General features: G+C 38.4%; 2 protein-coding genes and 1 non-coding gene across 3 annotated transcripts in view; 1 reads left to right on the forward strand and 2 right to left on the reverse strand.

Moving 5' to 3' along the window:
• Positions 1 to 545: 545 nt before the first annotated feature.
• LOC138404279 (uncharacterized) lies at positions 546 to 2,024 on the reverse strand. The gene is made up of 2 exons (XM_069507844.1): positions 1,917 to 2,024; positions 546 to 958 (listed from the first exon to the last, which is right to left on the reverse strand). The coding sequence occupies exons 1-2, from the start codon at positions 2,010 to 2,012 to the stop codon at positions 632 to 634; spliced, it is 423 nt and encodes a 140-aa protein (XP_069363945.1). The 5' UTR covers positions 2,013 to 2,024; the 3' UTR covers positions 546 to 631.
• Positions 2,025 to 4,723: 2,699 nt separating this feature from the next.
• The window catches only part of LOC117990430 (ATP-binding cassette sub-family A member 17-like), a 39,576-nt gene continuing 22,251 nt past the window's right edge, over positions 4,724 to 22,048 (forward strand). The window contains exons 1-17 of the mRNA XM_069507903.1: positions 4,724 to 4,810; positions 5,658 to 5,828; positions 7,882 to 8,037; positions 8,846 to 9,062; positions 9,802 to 9,981; positions 10,394 to 10,566; positions 11,205 to 11,315; positions 11,941 to 12,064; positions 16,492 to 16,652; positions 17,216 to 17,389; positions 17,867 to 17,932; positions 18,312 to 18,447; positions 18,853 to 19,111; positions 19,678 to 19,760; positions 20,719 to 20,834; positions 21,638 to 21,742; positions 21,959 to 22,044. Coding sequence (XP_069364004.1) covers positions 4,742 to 4,810; positions 5,658 to 5,828; positions 7,882 to 8,037; positions 8,846 to 9,062; positions 9,802 to 9,981; positions 10,394 to 10,566; positions 11,205 to 11,315; positions 11,941 to 12,064; positions 16,492 to 16,652; positions 17,216 to 17,389; positions 17,867 to 17,932; positions 18,312 to 18,447; positions 18,853 to 19,111; positions 19,678 to 19,760; positions 20,719 to 20,834; positions 21,638 to 21,742; positions 21,959 to 22,044 — 2,387 coding nt within the window. The 5' untranslated portion in view covers positions 4,724 to 4,741. The remainder of the gene's footprint in view (positions 4,811 to 5,657; positions 5,829 to 7,881; positions 8,038 to 8,845; positions 9,063 to 9,801; positions 9,982 to 10,393; positions 10,567 to 11,204; positions 11,316 to 11,940; positions 12,065 to 16,491; positions 16,653 to 17,215; positions 17,390 to 17,866; positions 17,933 to 18,311; positions 18,448 to 18,852; positions 19,112 to 19,677; positions 19,761 to 20,718; positions 20,835 to 21,637; positions 21,743 to 21,958; positions 22,045 to 22,048) is intronic.
• TRNAF-GAA (transfer RNA phenylalanine (anticodon GAA)) lies at positions 6,536 to 6,608 on the reverse strand. The gene has a single exon. It is a non-coding gene; the product is annotated as a tRNA-Phe (tRNA).

Consider the following 22,048-nt stretch of genomic DNA (forward strand, 5'->3'; position numbering starts at 1 on the left):
CTTGCTATACGTGTCTTGTTTTTGTACAGTTGGAACCTACCGCCGCCCGTTAAGTGATTTTCTCAAGTGTACCAAGCGCAAGATCGCAAAGCTAGCTTCACGAGCATACAGCGCTAATTTTCAGCCGGGACCCTGAACCGGGTGACGGCACGGAACTATAGCAAATACTTTTTGAAACTTTTTCATTTTTATTTCTATTACATGTTATATACCATCCTAACCCTTGCCATAGGCTCTTTCAGGGCCTAACCTGGGTGTATGAGACAATTTTTATTTTTATTAGGTGGGTAAGATAAGAAGAAAAATATTGAAAAATGGAACTGATTTATTCATCTTAACACCATTCATACTTATAATATTGTGCTGCAACTAAATTCAACCATAAATATTGTAATATAACTCTGGATAAATAAAATAAATAAAAATAAATAAATAAAAATATTTTAACAAACAAATAAATAATCTCAATGGCATAGGAGTAAGGTATTCCAATGAACTAGAATTATAATATGTACAAAATTAACAAAGGAAAAGAAGACTCAAAATCATACTTAAAAAATATTTAATACGAATTAATTTTCAAAATCAACAGTTCACAAAAACGTCTTTCAAGCGGCACACTTTCTGTTCACTACTTCCCACCAAACGCACCAGAATTGGCACTAGCTCTTCCACCGCCCCCCGCCACGCCCTGCACTAATACTAACACTCTTCGCAATGTTGATAGAGCCCCCCTGTCTCGGGAAACCACCTCCGAAGCCTCCTTGCTGACCGAACCCTCCTTGACGGCCGAATCCTCCTTGATGACCGAATCCTCTAGGTTGTTGGAAGCCCGGTCCGCCGAATCCTCCAGGCCTGCCGAATCCTCCAGGCCCACCGAATCCTGGTCTGCCAAACCCTCCTGCTCCAGCACGTGCCGAAGCTCCTGCGAACTGAGGTGATCGCTCCACTCGGAATGCTAAAAAAATGGAGATCGTTTTATATATAAACTACTAGCTGATACCCGCAACTTCATCCGCGTGGAATTAGGTTTTCCGTGGGAACTCTTTGATTTTCCGGGATAAAATGTAGCCTATGTCACTCTCCAGGTCTTTATCTATACCTATGCAAAAATCACGTCAATCCGTTGCACCGTTACGACATGATTGAAGGACAAATCAACAACCAATTAACCAACAAACAAAGACACTTTCACATTTATAATAAGGATATCGTTTCACGGCCCATCCCCTAAGCCGATTTTAACGAAAAATAACTGCCATCCCGACGACGCAGTCTAATTTTTTATTCCGATGAATCAAAGAGTTCTCGCAGGATTTTTGAAAACCTAAACCCGCGTGGATGACGTCGCGTGCATCATTTCCCATATTCCCATAAAAGATTTTGCTTTAACGATACGATTAAAAGACACATAGATATTCCTGTGTTCATTGAGCTCGCAGGGATTAGTCGGGATGATGGCATGGATTAACGCTGGTTCCCTAGGAACGGAGATGAGCGGTAACGCAACTTGCGTTGACACATTGGCCCCGTGTCATATCAGGAAGACAGCATCAAGAAAGGGAGCTGCAGCAGAAACAGCTGAAAACGGCAAGCGACGCAAGTAAGCCTCTCTTATCGAGAGTTACATTTTTGTTCCGTTTGCCGTGGAAACCCTGGCGCCATGGAGTCTTAGTGCTAAAAAAAAATTTACGAGACATTTCACCGCGATTAATAGCCTCATCTGGTGACAGAAGGGCCGGCTCATTTTTTGCGCAACGGGTCAGCCTGGCTGTCCAGCGCGGAAATGCAGCCAGTATTCTTGGCACCATTCCACGCGGGCATGATTTGTATAGTAATTAGATAAGGCTAGCTTAAAGATTTATTGTAATATTTTCATTTAAAAAAAATTGCTTAAAGTTACAAAATTTACCAACCTGCGTCACACAGCTACTAAAACTGCTAAAGCAATAATCAAATGTAGTCGGGCCATTGTTACTTCCTACCAATTTACAACAGAACACTGCAGCCATAACTTAAATGGTTTCATTTTATATCACAGCTGGACCACTTAGCTGCACAGTGATTATTAGTAGAACAAACATAGTTATTTGTACATTCATAGTATTTCCCAGTAGGTACCTAAACGACGAAAATAATAATCTGCATATTTTGAAGGCGATATAGAGTTGTAGCCATGCTATATTATAAATGCGAAATTGTGTTTGTCTGTCTGTCTGTCTGTCTATCTGCTAGCCTTTCACGGCCCATCCGTTCAAGATAGCTTACATCCCAGGGAAGGACATAGGCTACTTTTTATCCCGGAAAGGTCAAAAAGTTCCCACGGGATTTTAAAAAACTGGTATCCACGCGGACGAAGTCGCGGGCATCGTCTAGTTATTAATAAAAGAAAAAAGTGACTGACCTGGACAGACTGGATCTATCAACGCACAGATCAACAAACTACTGGACGGATCGGACTGAAATTTACCATGGCAGATAGCTATTATGAAGCAGGCATCTGTAAGAAAGGGGTTTGTGAAAATTAAAACCCCTAAGGGGGGAAATAGGGGTTTGAAATTTGTGTAGTCCACGCGAACGAAGTCGCTAGCATAAGCTAGTTAAAATATTTTAAGAATTGTTTGTGGTATAAATGATAAGCGTTTTCCAAAATAGCTAGACAGCTAACTGATGATTAATGTTTGGTGAAGTCATTACTGAGGTCAGTAACTGATGAATCTGATTATTGAGGCCAAATCTGAACGACGTCCATGGTACAGGTGACGCCAAACTTCTTGACGTTTCTCGTGTATATAAACACTATCTAAAATGTCAGAACCCTTCTATGTAATTACACATTATTAAATATATATCCTACAATTAAAACATCAATATTACTCATAATATGATTGTTGTATATTATTAGTCATCTATCACTATATTATATATGAATATATGTATATATTATGTATTATATATGTACCTGTGTATATCTTTATCTATATATTATTATTACGGCATTCTGGCCTATTAATAGACATATTACTTATATTATAATTATTATCTTTATGTTCCCTAACAACTTACGTACACCTTAAACCCAGTTTTCACTAGCCCTTAAATCCTCTTCAACCTAGTTGCCTGGTAGAGATCGCTTCAACAGCGATAAGGCCGCTGATTGTATGTTCTTCTTTTACATGTTCTTTTTGTGTCTTTTCTTTTTGGTGTACAATAAAGAATATTAAACTAAACTAAACTAAACTTCTGTTTACGCGCGCCTGTAGTAGGTACATATTAACAAAAAGCCCGTTGCCCTGACTCAGGGGTACTTTACTCGTGTAGCCCCGTCCCCACAAGGAAATAGGAATACCTAGGTACTCGTGACGAGCGGGGATGTGCACACGTGGGCATATGCTGTATGTTTACTTGATTCGTCTTGATTTAGACTCGAAACAGTGAATTCTACAGAGCTTGTATTAATTTGATGCCAATTTGACCTGGGTGAAGTGTTCGTGTTCGACGATCTCTACAACTTTGGTGAACTTTTGAACTTTCCCCATTGCGAAAAGAGATTTTACTGATTAGTTTATAACTGTCAAAGTGAAGAGTTTCTGTTTGACAGTTGTCCTTTAGTGAAATGACCAGTAAAGGTCCAGTAATTCTCCTGCTGTGATAAAAAACTCAGCAGTTTTGTATGAAGATTGCGTATTATGACTGCAATATTGGAGAAGAGGCCGGTCCGCAGTAAATTCTACCGCCACGTCAATACACTCATCTGGAAAATCATACCTACAAAGACAGGTGTATTTTTTGCACATAATATAGATATCAATATACGAGTACCTAAATCGGTAGCTGGACGGAACTTTAGAGGTCTGCATGAGGTCTGCAATTTTTATGATCTCTATCTTTCTTCCGTGCCTTATTTTACCTATTCTCAATAGAGGTCATAGTGTATATTCATGTAGGATCATCACCGCACTATAATCAAGAAAACACAAGCCATTATGTAATTAATGGAAGTGGTCACGACACTCATTAATGGCGCAGATAGAGTGATTAATACTTAAGTAATTCATTGGTTTCAGGCGAAGATGGCGTTTTCTAGCAATGGAAACGCTGTTCGCGTCCATCCTGTTCCTCATTGGCGGTTTTCATAGCAAAGCCCGTGTTCCTCACGCCCTTGCAGGCAGTGCCTCAGGCGCCGCTAACATCTGCGGATATCCTGGCCTCGCTGAACAAGCGGTGTATCTTGGGTTACTCACCGAACAGCGCGCCATACGAGCAATTATGAATATAGCTGCACAAAACTTGGGATTTAGTAAGAGAATTTGTCTTTGGACTAATATTTTAATCGTCTATGGAATCTTCTAGTAATGGAAGTGTTGTTTCTCCCAGCCATGTTCATAGCAAAGGCTGTGTTCCTCGCACCTTTTTTCTTTCGCGGCTTTGTGTCAGGCACCGCTTACGTTTACTGACATCCTGCCTCGCTGAATAAGCGCTCCATCCTGGGACACGTGCTAAACAACGCGCCTTATGAGCAAATTATGAAAACTGCTGCGAAAAATTTGGGATTCAGAAAGAGAATTTGTTTTTGGATTAATATTATAAGGGCCTTGGACGTCTGCCAGTAGAAAAGCTGATATTTCTCACATTTCTCACATAGCATAGCTGATATTTGCACATTCAGGCCTTGCAGTAGGTGGCAGATACTATTTGTTGCAGATTTCCGAGCGCCAGCACTGAGGACGATCTCAACTGGATGCTGTACAATCGATCTCGAGGGACGCCCATCGACAGCCCTGTCATTTGGGTCATATGGAAACCTGCGGTAACTTAGTTGTGCCCTTATACAGGGTGCAACCAGAACGCTGGCAAATACGAAGACAGGTGATAGTACTGAGATCATTGATATGATATCACAAAAAATGCGAAAAAAAATCCCCTATATTTTGTAAAATTTCAGGATATATTGCAAATATAAAACATCTGACTGACGCTAGAGGTCAACGAACGTTCCGGTTGTAGGTCATTCCGAGTCAATGCTGCGTCGTAGATAGGGCATGACCCGAGTTTTGCACGCTATACATTGCGGGTTTGAAAAATACTAAATCACTTAAACTATAAAATGAGGCAAATGTTATTGCTATTGGATTGTGTTTCGGTAGTATAACAATAACGCTAAGTTTTTGCTAGCGTTCTGTTTACACCCTGTATGAAGGGAAAAACAATATTTTCTCAATCTCTTTTGGATAGGTTCAATGGGGTAGGATTAGTTCTAATCATATTTGTTTTGTTAATTTTTGGTACTAAGTATATAAATATTATGATCAACCCATCGTCGGCCTACTACTGAGAACGGGTCTCCTATCAGAATGAGAATGATTCAGGGCCATAGCCCGCCACGCTTGCCAAGTGCAGTTGGCAGACTTCACACACCTTGAGAGTATTATGGAGAACTCTCAGGCATGCAGGTTTCCTCAAGATGCTTTTCCTCCACCGTTAAAGCTGGCACTACTTTTTCATGCCAATAAAAGTTACTTGCATTCCTTTACGAAAGATAGCATGAAAAACCGATCAGGGTAGCTTAAATTTTCAACAAGTGCCATTTTAACCTACTGAACCTTACTTCAGGCGAGGATTGCCATAGTCACGGATTGATAATTATACGCTTGTAGGATAACAACATGTGGAAGTTCAGCATACGCAGTACAGAGCGTGCCAAGTACGTCACGAAGCCTTCAGTCAGTTCACATAACCCGCACCTGAGCAGCGGCGTGTTAGCTGTACAGCTAGCCATCAGCCAGGCTATATTGACCTATGTTAGCAGCACCGCTCCTAACTACGAAGTAAGTTCAGTATCCGCAGTACAGAAGCGTGCCAAGTACTTGACGAGTGCTTTCAGTCAGTTCCCATTACCCGCACCTGAGAAGCGGCGTGTTAGCTGTACAGCTAGCCATCAGCCAGGCTATACTGACCCATGTTACGAGCACCGCTCCTAATTACGCTGTGAGTTCAGTATCCGCAGTACAGAGCGTGCCAAGTACGTCACGAAGCCTTCAGTCAGTTCCCACAACCCGCACCTGGGCAGCGTCGTGTTAGCTGTACCACAGAATTAGAATATAGCTGTACACCTCCTAACTACGATTGAGTGTCGCATAGTTCACCAATTTTTGCATCTAAATGTTTGTAGCCATGTACTTAGACGAAATAGGCTGGCAGCTGGTCAGTAGAATATTTTGGCTGATGTCAGTTACCCGGTTAATAAAATACAGACAATGCTCTTGATTATGCGAATTGATGAGCATCGAAATTTATTTAGAGCGCCTGTTACTGACATGAAAATTCGCTTTCTCGGGTTAAAAACCGTACTGCGCGGGCGCAATAGCAAATAGCTTTACAATAATGATGGATGTTCATTATGAACTTAAGACAAAGTTTGAAAAAAAGCGTAACAAATTTTCAATTAAGTACCTATACGTACGTTTTAAGTAAGTAATGAAATTAGTTAATTACCTACCAACTATATTTTCATTAAAATTAAAAAGAATTTTTCTGCCGAAACCCGGGATTGAACCGGGGACCTTTAGATCTTCAGTCTAACGCTCTCCCAACTGAGCTATTTCGGCTGTGAATTATGTCGCAAAATTATAAATCATATCAATTGATGCTGACGGATCATTGTTGACCTACTGATGAAATAAGCGATAAAGAATATTTTTATCGCTAAATTAAAATTAATGTTAATTTCGTTAAAACAACAATCAGTAACAAATGAGATATGACTTGTGACAAATTATACACCTCAGAATTGATTAATAAGTGCTTTTAGATAAGTTGTTTTTAAACATTCAATTACCTAGTATGCCATATAAGGTAATTTATTAACAGAATGTGTGTCATAAGAAAACAGAAATACGGTCAAAGGTTATTGAACTCTTTTATTATAATAATGACCTATCGTTTTAACTGTCAAGGTTTTTCGATGGTAGTAACAATAAAACTAATAATAAAATTTAATGATTGCATTGAGTACGATTTGACGACCTCCCTGGCGCAGTGGTAAGCACTGTGGTCTTATTAGTGGGAGGTCCCGGGCTCGAGTCTCGGCAGGGGTTTGGAATTTTATAATTTCTTTCTGGTCTGGTCTGGTGGGAGGCTTCGGCCGTGGCTAGCTACCACTCTACCGGAAAGGCCGTGCCGCCAAGCGATTAAGCGTTCCGGTACGATGCCGTGTAGAAACCAAAGGTGTATGGGTTTAATGAAAACTGCCATACTCCTTCCAGGTTAGCCCGCTTCCGTCTTAGACTGCATCATCAGTCATCACTTACCCCCAGGTGAGATTGCAATCAAAGGGCTAACTTGTATCGGTATTAATAAAAAACTGGTAAGGCCACGGCGTAGTGGTCTTATAAATGGGTGGTCCTCGTATTCGATTTCCAGCTGAAGCGATTTGGGAAGTAGTGATTTCTAAATTGTATTATGATCAGGAGGTGGATCGCCCAAGAAACTCAATCTTCGTAAATACATAAATATAATTTATTATATTAACAGAAAGACATTACTTTTTCCAACGATAACGACAACCCACAAGTGACCGACTTACAAATATAGAACGCTATTTTATTCTTTCTTCACTTTAGATGTAATGAGTTTACATACGAGTTCATATCACGTTCTAATAAATTGTCTCAAAAATCTCAATCAAAAAAAAACCGGCCATCAAGGGTTCCGTACTACAGTCGTATTTTTTCGAAATTTTGCACTATAATTCAAAAACTATGATGCATAAATATAAATAAAAATCTGTTTTAGAATGCACAGATAAAGACCTTTCATAAATGATACCCCACTTGACATAGTTATCCTACTTCGAAAGTTGAAAATACTAATTGTTCCCAGCTACAACTGGCGTCGATGCCGGTGTCGCCTCTGATGCAGCAGCACCGTGTGCGTAGAGCCACATCCAACATCCTGACGTGTTTCACGATCGCCCTCCTACCACCCGTGTTGGAAACCCAAGCGCTGGTTGTGTCTGAAACCATCAGTAGATTCAAGGTAATTCATCATCATCATCTCAATATATTGCCGGCTCACTACAGAGAACGGGTCTCATCTCAGAGTGAGAAAGGGTTTGGCTAAAGTCCAACACGCTGGCCACCGTTACAGCAAGTGACATTTATTTACCTACTTAAAACGCACATAACTCCTAAAAGTTAGAGGTGCGTACCCGGGTCCAACCCCTGACCTCCGATTAAAAGGCGGACGTCCTGACCACTAGGCTCTCTATAGCTTTTTTAAATATAATAATATGTTCAAAAACAAAATCTTAAATGTAAGGTTGTAACTGTAATTAAAAACTTGGATCCTCGAATCAGATTAGTAGGTACTCTATTATACAAGTCGTAATTAAAATAAAATAAAACACGACTGCCCTTGCCAACGTAAAAAAGTACATTTGAAAATGGCACCATATAGCCGCCGTATTGTTTTTTTTTCCAAAAAATTATAGACAGTGTCATGGGATGATGTAAGGATTCTAATGATACCTCATACACCCAAATCTGTTCAGACATTTAAAAGTTATAGTGGAACAAAGAAACTCACAGACATGGACCCTGAAAACCTTTTTTGGGCAGTCCTGTAAATACAGTAGGTAAGTAAGTAGGTAGGTGACTAGTTCTCCGTTATGATCTTTCTGCTCTCCTGCGTCACGCTATCATTCGTTGAGATTAGCTGTGTTTTCGACTTATCCGAATCTTTTAACGGACAAAATACTACGTTCTCAATAGGTTCCCAAGTTGATAGCACGAGACAATATCGTACAGCGCCATCTAGTTACAAACATTATTACTAAATTCTTTAGCGTGCTCTCCGTATCCGTGACGTTGACTTCTCCTCGATGTACACGAGCTGGCTGGTGTACGCCTACCTGACCGCGGCTCCGATCTGCATACTTGGCAGCATGACCCTCACACTAATCTTCCGCTGGATCCATCTTCTCTTCACACTCATTCTGATCGTCGCCTACGTCTCCGTCATGATCATGATCGCTATGATTATGGCAATGTACCATAGTGAAAGTAAGTGTGTCTTTAAAGTAAGCTCTCTCCATATTATTAAATTTATTTCCAAAAGCGTAACTACATAACCGACGCCTAATTTATCATACCTTCATAAAAAATCTTTTACTTACAATTAACTGAACTAGTAGGTAACATTGTCTGTTTTCACGTGGAACTTAAATAAATTCCCACGAAAAAAATTAAATTTGGTGTTCATCATCACGATCAGTTTAGCATTTTCAATTTCCGTCTATCTTGATTGTCATTGTCATTCATGTAATTAACACATCGATATAGAAAGTAATTATTCTTATTACATCCTAAGAATTAGTACCTGCTTAAAATTTCTTTGAATTAACATGATTATTGTTAATGCTAGGTAACTATTGCACACCATTATAATGGTAAATAAACTGTGAACCTGACTGCTGTCCCATCTATAAAACGTGTATTTGTAGAAAATTCCGGACTTAATAGGGGGTCTTAGGCAGTGCCTACTCTATAATCTGACACATTCGATAGTCCGACACTGCCCTGCAAACTGTTTGTCAGATTACCGGGGGACCGTACTGTAATAAATTATGATTATGATTATGATTTTCAAAGCTAACAAACAAATGTCATCTCCAGCATTGAAAGGATTTATTGTAACAATTAGATACTTCAATTGGCTTTTTGTCAGGTATCATTAAAATTATTAGAGAAGCCCCTATGTTAGCATACTCAAATTCATCACAATTTGTTATTCCCTTTTCAGCTTGGATAGCTTGTGTTTGGACAGCGTTGATCACGCTACTTCAGACGTTCCTATCAGAGCTGATCGTCCACCACGGCATCGATCTCAAACATGAAGTGTTCACATTCTGCTTACACCTCATCATTCCTCCTCTAGGTCTTATGCATGGACTGAATGAATTCGCTTTGCTACAAACCGGCCGTAAGTAAATCAAATTCAAATTGTTTATCTCCTAATAAAATAAACTTAGATTTAAGTATATTTTCAAAGCGGTGATCTAGTGGTTCAAACATCCGTCTCCTATTTGGGAGATCAGAGATTCGATCCTGAACACACACCTGAGGAAACCTGCATGCCTGAGAGTTTTCCATAATGTTCTCAAAGGTGTGCAAAGTCTGCCAATTCGCACTTGGCCAGCCTGGCAGAGGATTGATCATGTTGATTATGATATTCTCAAAATATTTGAATTTCAAAAAAACAAAAAATCTTTGCGTACGTCAAGATCGGGGTAATTGTGAAAAAATAGTTTCGCATTTATAATAATTAATATACTAGATCTGCAATTTCAGTAAGGTTACCCATGTATATAATTGTATGTAAAATAATATTTCAGAGGAAGGCCATTGGGAATCAAATGCAGTGTTGTATACAGATTATACAATACTGTCATGGTTGGTCATGATTGTAATTTACTTCGGTGTACTGATGATTTTGCAACGAACTGTCAAACAGAAAGGCATCGGAGGTGAGGTGTCCTGGAAATCTATCATATTCAAGAAAGCTGTGGTTAGTAAAACAACAACATTTATCTAATTATACTATACAAATCATGCCCGCGTGGAATAGTGCCAAGACAGCCAGGCGATCCGTTACGCAAATAATGAGCCAGCCCTTCCATTAATCGCGGTGAAATGTCTCGTAATTTTTTTGCATTAAGACTCCATGGCCCAGGGTCTCCACGGAAAACAGCACAAATCAAGCACCATCATGAAAACTGTACATTCAACTTCCCTGGGTGGGCCTTGGCTTGGTCAAGCAAACTTTTCCATCGGAGGCGATAGGAAGCAGCTTCCTTCCAGCTCAGAAATTCCAAAAACCCTTCTTCTATTTCTGTCTTCTCCCTCTGTCTTTCTCCACTCCGTCAATCCACCTACTTCTAGGTCTTCCTCATTCTATGCGGCCCTCAGGTATATTGTCCAGTAACATTTTCTGGTTCTTGTGTCCTGCCCATCACATTATTGATAGTTTAACAGTTTTGTCAACATTCAATTCTTTAAACGAAATTTAAAAAAAAAATTATCTACCTAATCACTTTTGCTAAATTCGATATTATATCAACCATGCTCTCTACTTCTACAAATACTAATATAATAATTATGGCATGAAAAAAATGTAAATACTAATGAACAAATTATTTATTTTAGGATGTCAACAAACTACATCAAATAGAAATACCCTCAGGGAAAGAGCGCGACAAGTTACAAGAAGTCGATGAGCTTGTAGCCAAAGCTATTAGCTTTAGAAATGTTTCTAAGGTAGATTCGTCTAACCAAAACATATCATTCTGCAGTGATAAAGTCGCAAATTAGATAGCTAAAAAAACGCACCGAAGCCGAAAAACATCCTCCTTTTTGGAAATCGGTTAATCAGAGCAACTTTGCCTATACATTTCATTAGTTTTAATTTATATTTCCCCATGTCACATGTCATTCATCGTGTCCCATTCTTTTTTGTCCCAATTATTTTGACTAAAATCTGGTTGCATGTTTTAGTTATTCTGCGAGTTACCAACTCATATACTCATTTCATACGCATCATCATCAACTCAAACGCATGGCTAAGGTTTCGAGGAAATTGGAATACTCTTCCACGATCTGTATTTCCTACCAATTATTATCATGGTATCTTTAAAACAAGAGTGAATAGGCATCTTCTATGTAAACGCGTTTCATCTTAGGCCACATAACCACTTGTGTGGTTGGTGGTAACCACAGCCAGGTGATTGTGATCAAGCGTGTGCCTATAATGAATTTAAAATAAAATTTGGAACAGCGTATTTACTACCGGCACAATCCCCTAAAATACTAACAGTCGCTAAGAAAAACCATCGACCAACAAAATTAAATTACTCATACTTAATTTTCTAACCTCTATTTACAGAGTATCATGGACGGTCCAGTTCTAAGCAACGTCACCCTGGACATCTACCGCGGCGAATTCACGACGCTTTACTCTGAACCAGTTCAAGAAAACACCATTCTTACTATTGAAGATTTACTCACAGGCACAATCTTATGTTTTCAATCGTTTAACTTCTTTACAGATGATATTAAGTATTCTAGAATCGTATTTTTTTTTTTTTTTTTTTTTGTCGTAAAGCACTGTCACCAGTACTTTACTACCATTACAATCTAGCCTATGAAAGAGGCTAATAAGCAATATTATATTAACCTAAACTTATAAACGTACTTATACCTAAGAATCTGTCCATTGACTTAGCTTAGTTTATAGTTAAGATACCTTATTGGAAGACACTTTGTTCTTGTGTTCTTTAAATTGCACTAGCACTATGCTTTCACTTTGTTCGTGTGATCTTTGATTTGCACTAGCACTACACTTTCACTATAACTACACTAGCTCAAAAGGCTTAGTCCTCTTAAGTCTACGTATTAGGTCTGTGTTGTCGAGGAGCTGGATAGCCTCGACGTTAACATGTTCATGGAGCCTGCGTTCGTGGGATTTAGCGTGTTTGCTAATAGCTGTGTCCACGAAGCCCATTTGGAGATCGCGATGAATGTCTACATTCCTGACGTACCAGGGTGCATTGACGATACCCCTAAGCACTTTATTTTGGAATCGCTGAATTATTAGTAAATTGGTCTTTCTGGTACAGCCCCACAACTGGATACCATAAGTCCACACTGGCATTAGGACTTGTTTGTATAATAGTATCTTATTTTTAGTTGACAGTGATGAGTTTCTGCCTATGAGCCAGTACAATTTTTTGTACCGTAACTCTAGCTCTTCTTTTTTCTTCTTGACATGTGCTTTCCAGCGTAGCTTACTGTCAAGAGTCATTCCAAGATATTTTGCCGTGTTAGCATAGGGTATCTTTTGTTGGTCAATATAAATGGGATAATATTTTGGTATTTTATTAGTAAAATCAATATGGGCAGACTTGGAATCGTTAAGTCTTATTCTCCATTTTTTCGTCCATTTGTGTAGTTCATTTAGAGCTATTTGAACTTTGCCCGATGCCTCCTGGTGAGTATTACCCACAGCTATGATAGCAGTATCATCGGCAAAAGTAGCGATGGTATTGTGATCGGGTTGTGGAAGATCACACGTGTACAGGAGATAAAGGACAGGACCCAGAACGCTTCCTTGAGGTACTCCAGCTTTGATCACCTTGAGTTTGGAGTAAGCTTCCTCTTGCCTCACTCGAAATACTCTATCAGATATATATGATTCTAATATGTTTGCAAATGGTTGAGGAAGTAATACTTTAAGTTTCTGAACAAGACCTTCATGCCAGACTTTATCAAAGGCTTGTGCTACATCAAGAAATACGGTTGAACAGACTTTCTTTTCTTCTAGTGTTCTTTCAATTATATTTGTTATTCTGTGTACTTGATCGATTGTCGAGTGCTTTTCCCTGAATCCAAACTGATGGTCAGGAATCAGATTTTTCTCATCTAATATAGGTTTCAATCTGCTGAGCAGTAGCTTCTCAAAAAGTTTTGAGATAATTGGTAGCAGAGAAATTGGTCTGTATGATGTGACCTCATTTGGTGGTTTGCCTGGTTTGGCGATCATAATTACTTCTGCAACTTTCCACAAATCAGGGACGTGCTTAATTCTAAATGCTGCATTAATCAGCGTCGTTAATTTTACGATTCCTTTTTTTGGAAGGTTTCGCAGGATTTCTGTAGTAATAAGATCATATCCTGGAGTTTTTTTAAGTTCAGTTTATTAATCATACTGAGTATTTCCTTAGGCGTTACTAGTTTAATGGGAGAGTTTTCTTGATTTGTTTCCATCGTAGAAAAATCAATGTGCTCTCCTTCGTTTGGTTGAAATATTTTTTCGAGATGTTCTGCAAATCTTTTAGCTTTTTGCTCACTATTTCTTGCCCACATTCCATGTTCTTCTTTAATTGGAGGAATATGCATACATGGTCTTTTTAAATTCCTAGTTGCTTTCCAAAGTGAATAGTCGGTACTCCTTTCACTCGTGAGGCTTTGGAGATAACTGTAGGTTGACGAATCATTAAAGTTTTTGATTTGTTTCTTTAGTGCCCTGGTCAAGTAATTCAGCAACCTTTTATCAAGTGGAGATCTCGAATGATGCCACTTTTTTCTTTGCCTTCTCTTTTCAATGATGAGTTCAAGGATATTTTTGGGATAAGCAACCACTCCTTGGGGCTTTTTCCTAAGCTTTGGTGTATTATTCCAAGCAGCCAGCTGAATATCTAATACAAATTTTCTTACTTCTTCGTTCAGTTGTTCCGAGTTTTTAAGCGGCACATTTAAGTTAATATTGTTAGTCAAATCCATTTTGAAGCTGTCCCAGTCTGTATTTTTGTTTACAAGACCAGGATAGGTTTCTTTATATATGATTGTGTCACTTAGCGTTAAGAGAATAGGAGAATGATCTGAATTCATGTCGAACATTTCATCAATGTCTAGATATTTTGTTGATATGTTTTTATAAATAAAAAAGTCAATTAGGTCTGGTATTTTCATCGTATCTGTAGGCCAGTAGGTAGGCTTACCTGTACTTATTACATCGCATTTTAAATCTTTAATGGCACTTAAGAGTTCTCTACCTTTTGTAGTAGTCAATCTGGAGCCCCAAAAGGTATTTTTCGCGTTAAAGTCACCTCCAATAATAAATCTATGTCCAATTTTCTCGAGGAAGTTCACATAATATTCTTTTGAAATTGAATGCCTTGGGGGACTATATATAGCTACTACCGAAAATTCGTATTTTGTAGTTTTGACCTTCACAGCTACTGCCTGAATCTCCTGTTCCTCATATTGGAATTCTTGATAATGGTACAAATTTTCTTTAATTAAGATGGCACTGCCGCCTCTCGCTGTATTATTTGGGTGTATGGCATGGTACACTTTATAACTGTTAAATTTAATAAACGATTGCTTAGTAAAATGTGTCTCAGATATTAGACAAATATCAATCTTTAGTGTATCAAGGACTACTTGTAGCTCTTGTTGATGTTGTAGTAGTCCGTTTGAGTTCCATGCAAATATTTTAAGCTTATTATTCATTTTTTCGGCTTATTGGTAGCCTTATTAGCGCCACTTTCAAGTTTTTGCAATCTTTCGTCAAACGAGGACATGTATTTGAGAATTTCATCTAGTTTGCTCTCCATATTTCCCTGGGGCAGTTTTGTGCTTGGCAAATTTCTAGAGACTTTTTGAGCATAAGTTTGATGTTCACTTTTGTTCGTGTCTTCATTAGTTTTATTTATATGGGAATTAGTAGATTTCTCAGGTTTCGATGAACGCTGAGGATAAGATGAGGATGATTTTGATGATTTTTTAAGATTCTTATTTTTTAGGATCTGCATTTCTTTGGCAACCATGCAACCCCGATAGTTAGCAGGGTGCGCTTCACCGCAGTGTAAGCATTTGGGTTTTTCTTCTGCTGGCTTAGTGCAGTCTCGAGTCAGATGTTTTCCTGTACATTTTACACACCTGGCCTCTCTGGCACAGTATTTCTGCGTGTGACCATATGCTTGGCATTTTTTACACTGAGGTACCAGTTTTGATGTTTTGATAGGGTGAATTTCAACTTTACACCCTAGAATGTGTTTAATGTCATAAATTTTATTTATATCTTCTACATTATTAAATGTTAGAGTAAACATATTAAGCGGCTCTTTATTCTGCCATCTTAGTTTGTTCACTGCATTTTCTATTTTATAACCCTTGCTTTGAAGGTCTTCAATTATTCTTTTGGGCTGGCATGAGGCAGGCAATTTTTTAGCCATAACACGAATAGGTCTTTCTTGTTTATTCTCATAGGAATGCCACAGAAATTGATTTTGAGTTAAGATTTTCGTCAAGGATCGGTAGGTGTCCTCATTGGTAACGTTTATTTTGACATTCTTTGCGTTCATCATTTTTAATGTAAAATCTGATGAGGCTTCGGGAAGATTTCCTGACAGTAAGTCAAAAAATGTTTGATAGTTTTCCACACCGGACACCATTATAGGCGGGGGTAGTGGTACTTTCTTAGTTTTCTTTTTTTCATTTTTACGCGTTTCTGTGTTTGACGTTTCGAATTCTCTACTCTGTGACAGAATGGGTGACGTGCTTAGTTTCCTTTTTTTCCTACTCTTCACTCTTATCCATTCTGTTTCTTGCGCAAGTTCCTCTTCGTCCGTATGATATTCAGCAGATGGACCCGAACTTTCTTTGTATCCGGACGTATCCATTGGGTTGTTATCCTTATTAGAAAGGAGCTTAATTTGTTTTTGGAGCTCCAAAATTTGCTGCTCCATTTTTTTAGTTATAAGCTGGAAGCTGGCTAGAATCGTATAGCATCATATTTTAGTTTCTGTTTTTCTCTCGTGAAAAAGAAGAATTTGGGGGAAGCGCTAGAGAGAAACCGGGTGTCTGTATAATTTCTTGTATTCATTGTAAACAGTAGGTAATGTTGTTAAGCTTTACACTAAAAATTTCCTAGGACTGACGTATCCAGATAAAGGAACAATAAGCGTACTTGGCGAAGAGTTGAGGCCTGGTGTGAGCCCTATGTCGATGTGCAGTATGATGGGGTATTGTCACAGGAATGGATGTCTTATCGAGGATCTCACTGTGCAAGAACACTTCACTTTATATTGTGGTGTTAGTCTTAATTTTGCACATTTGTTTAATTGTATCAATCTTCGATCATATTTTTTTTCATTTGAAACACATAACGATCTAGACAAGACTAAGCCAAGATAAAAAATACAACAACACTAAGGCATGACCAAAACACGACCAACGCACGACAAGACAAGGCAAAGCCACTAATAAGACAAGATCAAGACACATCCAAGATAGACCACGACATGACCAAGATACTGTCAAGACAAGACCAAGACACGACTAAGACAAATCAAGAAAACGCCAAGACACGTCCAAGATAAGACCACGACATGACCAAGATACTGTCAAGACAAGAGCAAGACAAGACAATACTAACACAACCAAGACAATACTAAAAAAAGCCAATGAAATGACAAAGCCTAGAGTAGATAAAAACTAGCCAAAGAAAAGTCAAACACAAGACATAGTTTTCACGGTTCAATAGCTTTTTATTATAGGTAAAAGAAAACATTATCTACCTATTCTAAGGATTCCTTCAAAATGCACGTCGAACTTTTTAATTTTCAAGGCAACTTCACTACTGGTTTTGCTTACAGCTTTGTCTATGGAATGAATCTACCGAGACCATTGAAGAGTATGTAGAGATCCGCTCAAAACGTCTTCTATCCGAGTGCGATCTCGAAAGTCGACGACATGAGTATGTGCGGAACCTAGGTTCTTATTACCGAGCACAGTTGTGCTGGGCGGTTGCCCTTCTGTTGGAGCCTAGGGTAAGTTTGTATAAGTCGTCACATCGAAATAGACACATCGATTATTATTTATATTAATATTATGTTAGCTTTTTCTTTTTTTCCTATTATTAATAGCTAACTTTTTCACATATTAATAATTTATGTTTAATATTATTTGAGTGTATGTCGTTTTTAAATATTATGTATTACTTTCATCGAGGGAAAGCAAAGCAAAATTCCAGATCCCAAAAAAGTGCTCATTCGACAACAGATTTTTTTACCTTTATTGAGGTAATCGTATCATAAACGATTATTTTCTTACACTCTTACGTCTTAGCAATTTAAGAAAAGTATAGTTAGTTGTAACTTGTAATGACAGCAAATCTATTTCCATAATAAAAATTCCTGCAGCAGCTCATTTCTCTTCTTGAGAATTTATCTTTTCCAAATAGAAATTGTGTGATTTGAGGGAAGAATATAATCTAAGTAGGTAATAATCAATGTAATTCGTTTCAGGTTGTAATAGTTCCCACATTCACTTCTAATGCTATTTATAACGTAGTCATCAAAGACAAAATTATGGTAAGATATATGTATTAATTTTATAACTTGACCACATACATTATTTATTGGTAAATATTTGGTTTAACAGGCACAAGCTTGGAAGAAAGTAAGTTATTTCTACGAACTATGAAATCCTAGCGTGGAAACCACTATCCACTGTTCCTTCTTTCTTATTAATAATCCTTTAAGTTCTTCATCTATGCACAACTTCCCAATTTTCCGTAGATTTTCTACTGCAATCCGTTCATCTACTTTTCGGGGTTTCTTTTAGCTTTTTTTGTCGTGGTGCTATCACTACACTAAATAGTAAATACTATTTCATTAATACCAGTATAAAGTATTTTTTAATGTGATGTAATTCTGGTGTAAAAATGAATGATGAAATTTTAATTTTCAGCAATACAAGGGCCATGTAACCATCGTCAAGTTTAGTTTCACGAGCATTTCACTTGAGTTCGCTGATCGTGTTTTTATATTCGACAACAAGGTTTTGGTCTTCGGTGGTACTCCGGCTTATATGTTCTTCAATTACGGTACCTATTTAATATAATCCAAATTATTAAAAAAACTATACATGAAGGACAATTTCATGACATTTTTGCAAATTGTAAGCATCGACATAATTTAAAAAATATGAAAAAATCATTTTATGTTTACGATTTAAATGAATAAATCTGATAAGTATTGGAAGCAATTTTTGAAATTGCTTATTGGCCCAAAAAGCACTTACCTATTCAAATACCAAAGTTATAGTTTCCAAGTTTTTATAGTTTTCAAATTATGAGCTTCCAAAAGTTGCAAAGCCTTTGGAAGTTGCATAGCAAAAATTTGAGGCCTAACCAAAGCAGATCTAGAAATCTAATTAATCAATCTCGATATTTTTCACTATTTCAATGCATATAATTCATAGGTTATTTAGACAATTCCCATTTTTTCAGGTCGTGAATACCGTATCCGTTTATCATTTCGTAGCGGGGGTCGAGATACTGAACAGAATGTATCAGAACTGCTCAGTAGAACATCTGAAGCCGGTGCCACTATTAGAGCGCATTTAGGCTCCTTACTCATTCTGCGTCTGCCCGCGAGTCCGACGGCCAATGTCGCAAGTCTGGTCAAGGACCTTACGGAAAATGCGAGCAAATATGGAATCATTTCTATGAATATTAGCGTACCGGATTCTGAGGAAGTTTGTAATAGGTAGGCTAATGATATAATTTGTGTGCGACACAACAAGATTGTGTCCAAGGAGATCCTTGCAAGACATACGTACGTACGAAAGAACCGATGTTTAGATAGGTAGGTACATGTAATTAGCCCTGAAATTTTGATACCTAGGTATCATAAAATGATGTTAGAGAGCGTTAATTTATACAGTTCTTGCCTTGCAGTTAATTTATTCAGTCAAGTTCACTAGCCCTCAATTCACGAAGGCTAGTGAACTTGACTTGTGGTAACGTCGTTTACAATGTCATTGCGTAAAAGTGCGTGCATGTCGGAAGTCATCATCATCATCATCAACCAATAGACGTCCACTGCTGGACATAGGTCTCTTATAGAGACTTCCACATGCCACGGTCTTGCGCCGCCTGGATCCAGCGGCTCCCTGCGACTCGTCTGATGTCGTCCGATGTGCGATGACCAACACGCCTGCCCTGCGCGGTCATTTCGGGCAGAACCTTGTATGGGAAACAGTAATTAATTAATATTGACCTTTTATTTATGAATGCCATTAATTCATTTGAACAATACATTTTTGTACGTAGAGCCATATACGAGTCGAGAGCGTCAATACATGGAACCGTTGAAGACCATGAGTTGACGAAGAACGCATTGAACAATATTGCTGGTTAGTCACTCGCAGGAACTTGATAGTCATAAATTACGTTTGGTTTGGGTGGTGGTCAAGTAAACTCTGGAGGATAGGTGAAGGGGATGTGTCTGCATATAGGTTCTATACAGAGTATAACCAGAACGCTAGCAAAAACTTAGAGTTATTGTTAATAACCATTAACTTCGTTTTGTACTTTTAGTGATTTAGAATTTTTCAAACCCGCAATGTATAGCGTGCAAAACTCGGGTCATGCCCCGCCTACGACGCAGCATTGACTCCGAGTGACCTATTTTTGCAAAGTTCGTTGACTTCTAGCGTCAGTCAGATGTTTTATTTTTAATACATCGTAAACTTTTACAAAATTATAGGATTTTTTTATATTTTCTTTCGCGTTTTTTTTTGTGTTATCATATCAGTAATCATCATTAGGTACTATCACCTGTCTTCGTTTTTGCCAGCGTTCTGGTTACACCCTGTGTATAAGAAAAATAAGCATATATAGGAAATGTTGTTAAAAACCATTCAGACTTCAGCATATAGACCGTCCCGTCGTCGCGCCTCAATTCGTGTTCGTACCCCATGCCGTGCGCATGATCATGATTTAGGAAAAGCTGCATCAATCATTGCTACAATATCAATTGGTATGATTGGCTGCATTTATGGTAATCTTGTTGCAACAATGCATTTCAGTCAGTAAGTGAGTGTCCGCCAATCAGCTGTTATTTTACCGCAATTGACCCTCAAAGCTCGGTCGATACCTATTGAACTTTGCAACCGCGTTCGCTTTGAATCGGGTAGCGGATGTAGCGAGAAGATGCGAGGCCAACAATGTCTCTGCTCTCGCTGAGACAAAAATAGTAGATCCAGATAGTAAAACAAACCCAAACGCGCGACTTTACAGGCTTTCGCGCCGTGATTCGCGAGTGAAAGAATAAATTATTCTTCAAAAGATTTAAATTATACTTATTTACAGAACCCGTCCCGTGGCAGAGACGGAAGGGCTATTTTGGAAATTTGGATCACTTGGTGTACACAGGATGGAAGTTCTTCACATTTTATTATCACTACAGAATTTATTTTATTATTACGGTGAGTAATAAATTGCTCAAGTATTTCGGTTTCAGTGCGCGTTGGCATACTTACGTGTGAATTAGGGAGGCCACAACACTAAGGTGCGACATCGCATCGCAAAAACGATGCCGCATCGCAATGCGATGCGTTGACGCAAAGCAAACATTTCATCGCTTACGACATCGTACGAGAAAGCTCTGACCAACAATTTCTAGTGAGTCATGGACTACACGTATCCTACTTCTACTTGCGTTAAGACGCATCAAGAAAACACACACAGCACAGAGAGTTGTGGACACCGACTGAACGGGAATACGTCGTCGCATCGCAAATTTGTACGGCGCGGCACCGCATCGGAAATATGCACAGTGCATTGTACGACGTCGTAGATTTTTACGACCCGACGTCGCATCGAAGTGTGTCACCCATAGGCATTATCCGCGGAAAGCGCGTTCCAACTTCCAAATCCGTTGCTTTTTATAATGCACGATTATCGTCAACCGGAAGCCTGTCTTGTGCAAAAAAGTTATTATTTCAGTTGTTCAAAAACCAGTTTCAAATAAATGTATGGACGTTTTTGTCGATTATTCAATATCTCTTGTTTAAATCAGTTATTTCCATAGGAATATCAATTATTAAAAAATAACGGGAAACAGAATTTATTTATAGATACCTAGGTACTTATTTTTTTGAGTGGTCATTTTATGAAAATGTGTAAGCGCAAAAGTAAACTCAAAAGCTTAGGGATGGTCCCTATAGAACATTTTCTTGTAGTTTCTGTACGAATGTACTTACTTACCTATGTATAATTTTGTTAATAGGTCCTGTCAGCTCTGGTAACTGGTGTTTTTATTGGCATATCTCTGGCATCGGTCCTCGGCGAGATTGAACAAAACAAAGCCACTAAGACAATCATACATGGAGAGGTATTTTTATGGCTTCTGTCTTTTCTTTCTATCTTCTCTTCTTTTCTCTCTTGGTCTTCTCATTTGATCTTTGGTATCTTTTGTTTTCCTTTTCAATATCTACCCACTGTAAAACCATATCTAACTCTAACACACTAACCATAGTTAACAAGAAATTACCTACATAAAGGCTTTCATCCCTATATTATGTAGTATTTCTTTATTTTTCTGAATCAGATATTAACCGTTGAGGCGTTGGAGCAGAAAACCAATTTGGTACTGAAATGTGACAACTCCACTGATGCATTATCCGTGGCAACTGCGTTA

Source organism: Maniola hyperantus, chromosome 2 (genome assembly GCF_902806685.2).
Source record: "Maniola hyperantus chromosome 2, iAphHyp1.2, whole genome shotgun sequence".
NCBI lineage: Eukaryota > Metazoa > Arthropoda > Insecta > Lepidoptera > Nymphalidae > Maniola > Maniola hyperantus.

Excerpts from the sequence above, each read along its gene's own strand:
- LOC138404279 (XM_069507844.1), bottom strand. The coding sequence starts at position 2,012 with ATGGCTGCAGTGTTCTGTTGTAAATTGGTAGGAAGTAACAATGGCCCG. Across the intron at positions 959-1,916 it reads TTAGTAGCTGTGTGACGCAG|CATTCCGAGTGGAGCGATCA; the intron begins GTTGGTAAATTT and ends CCATTTTTTTAG.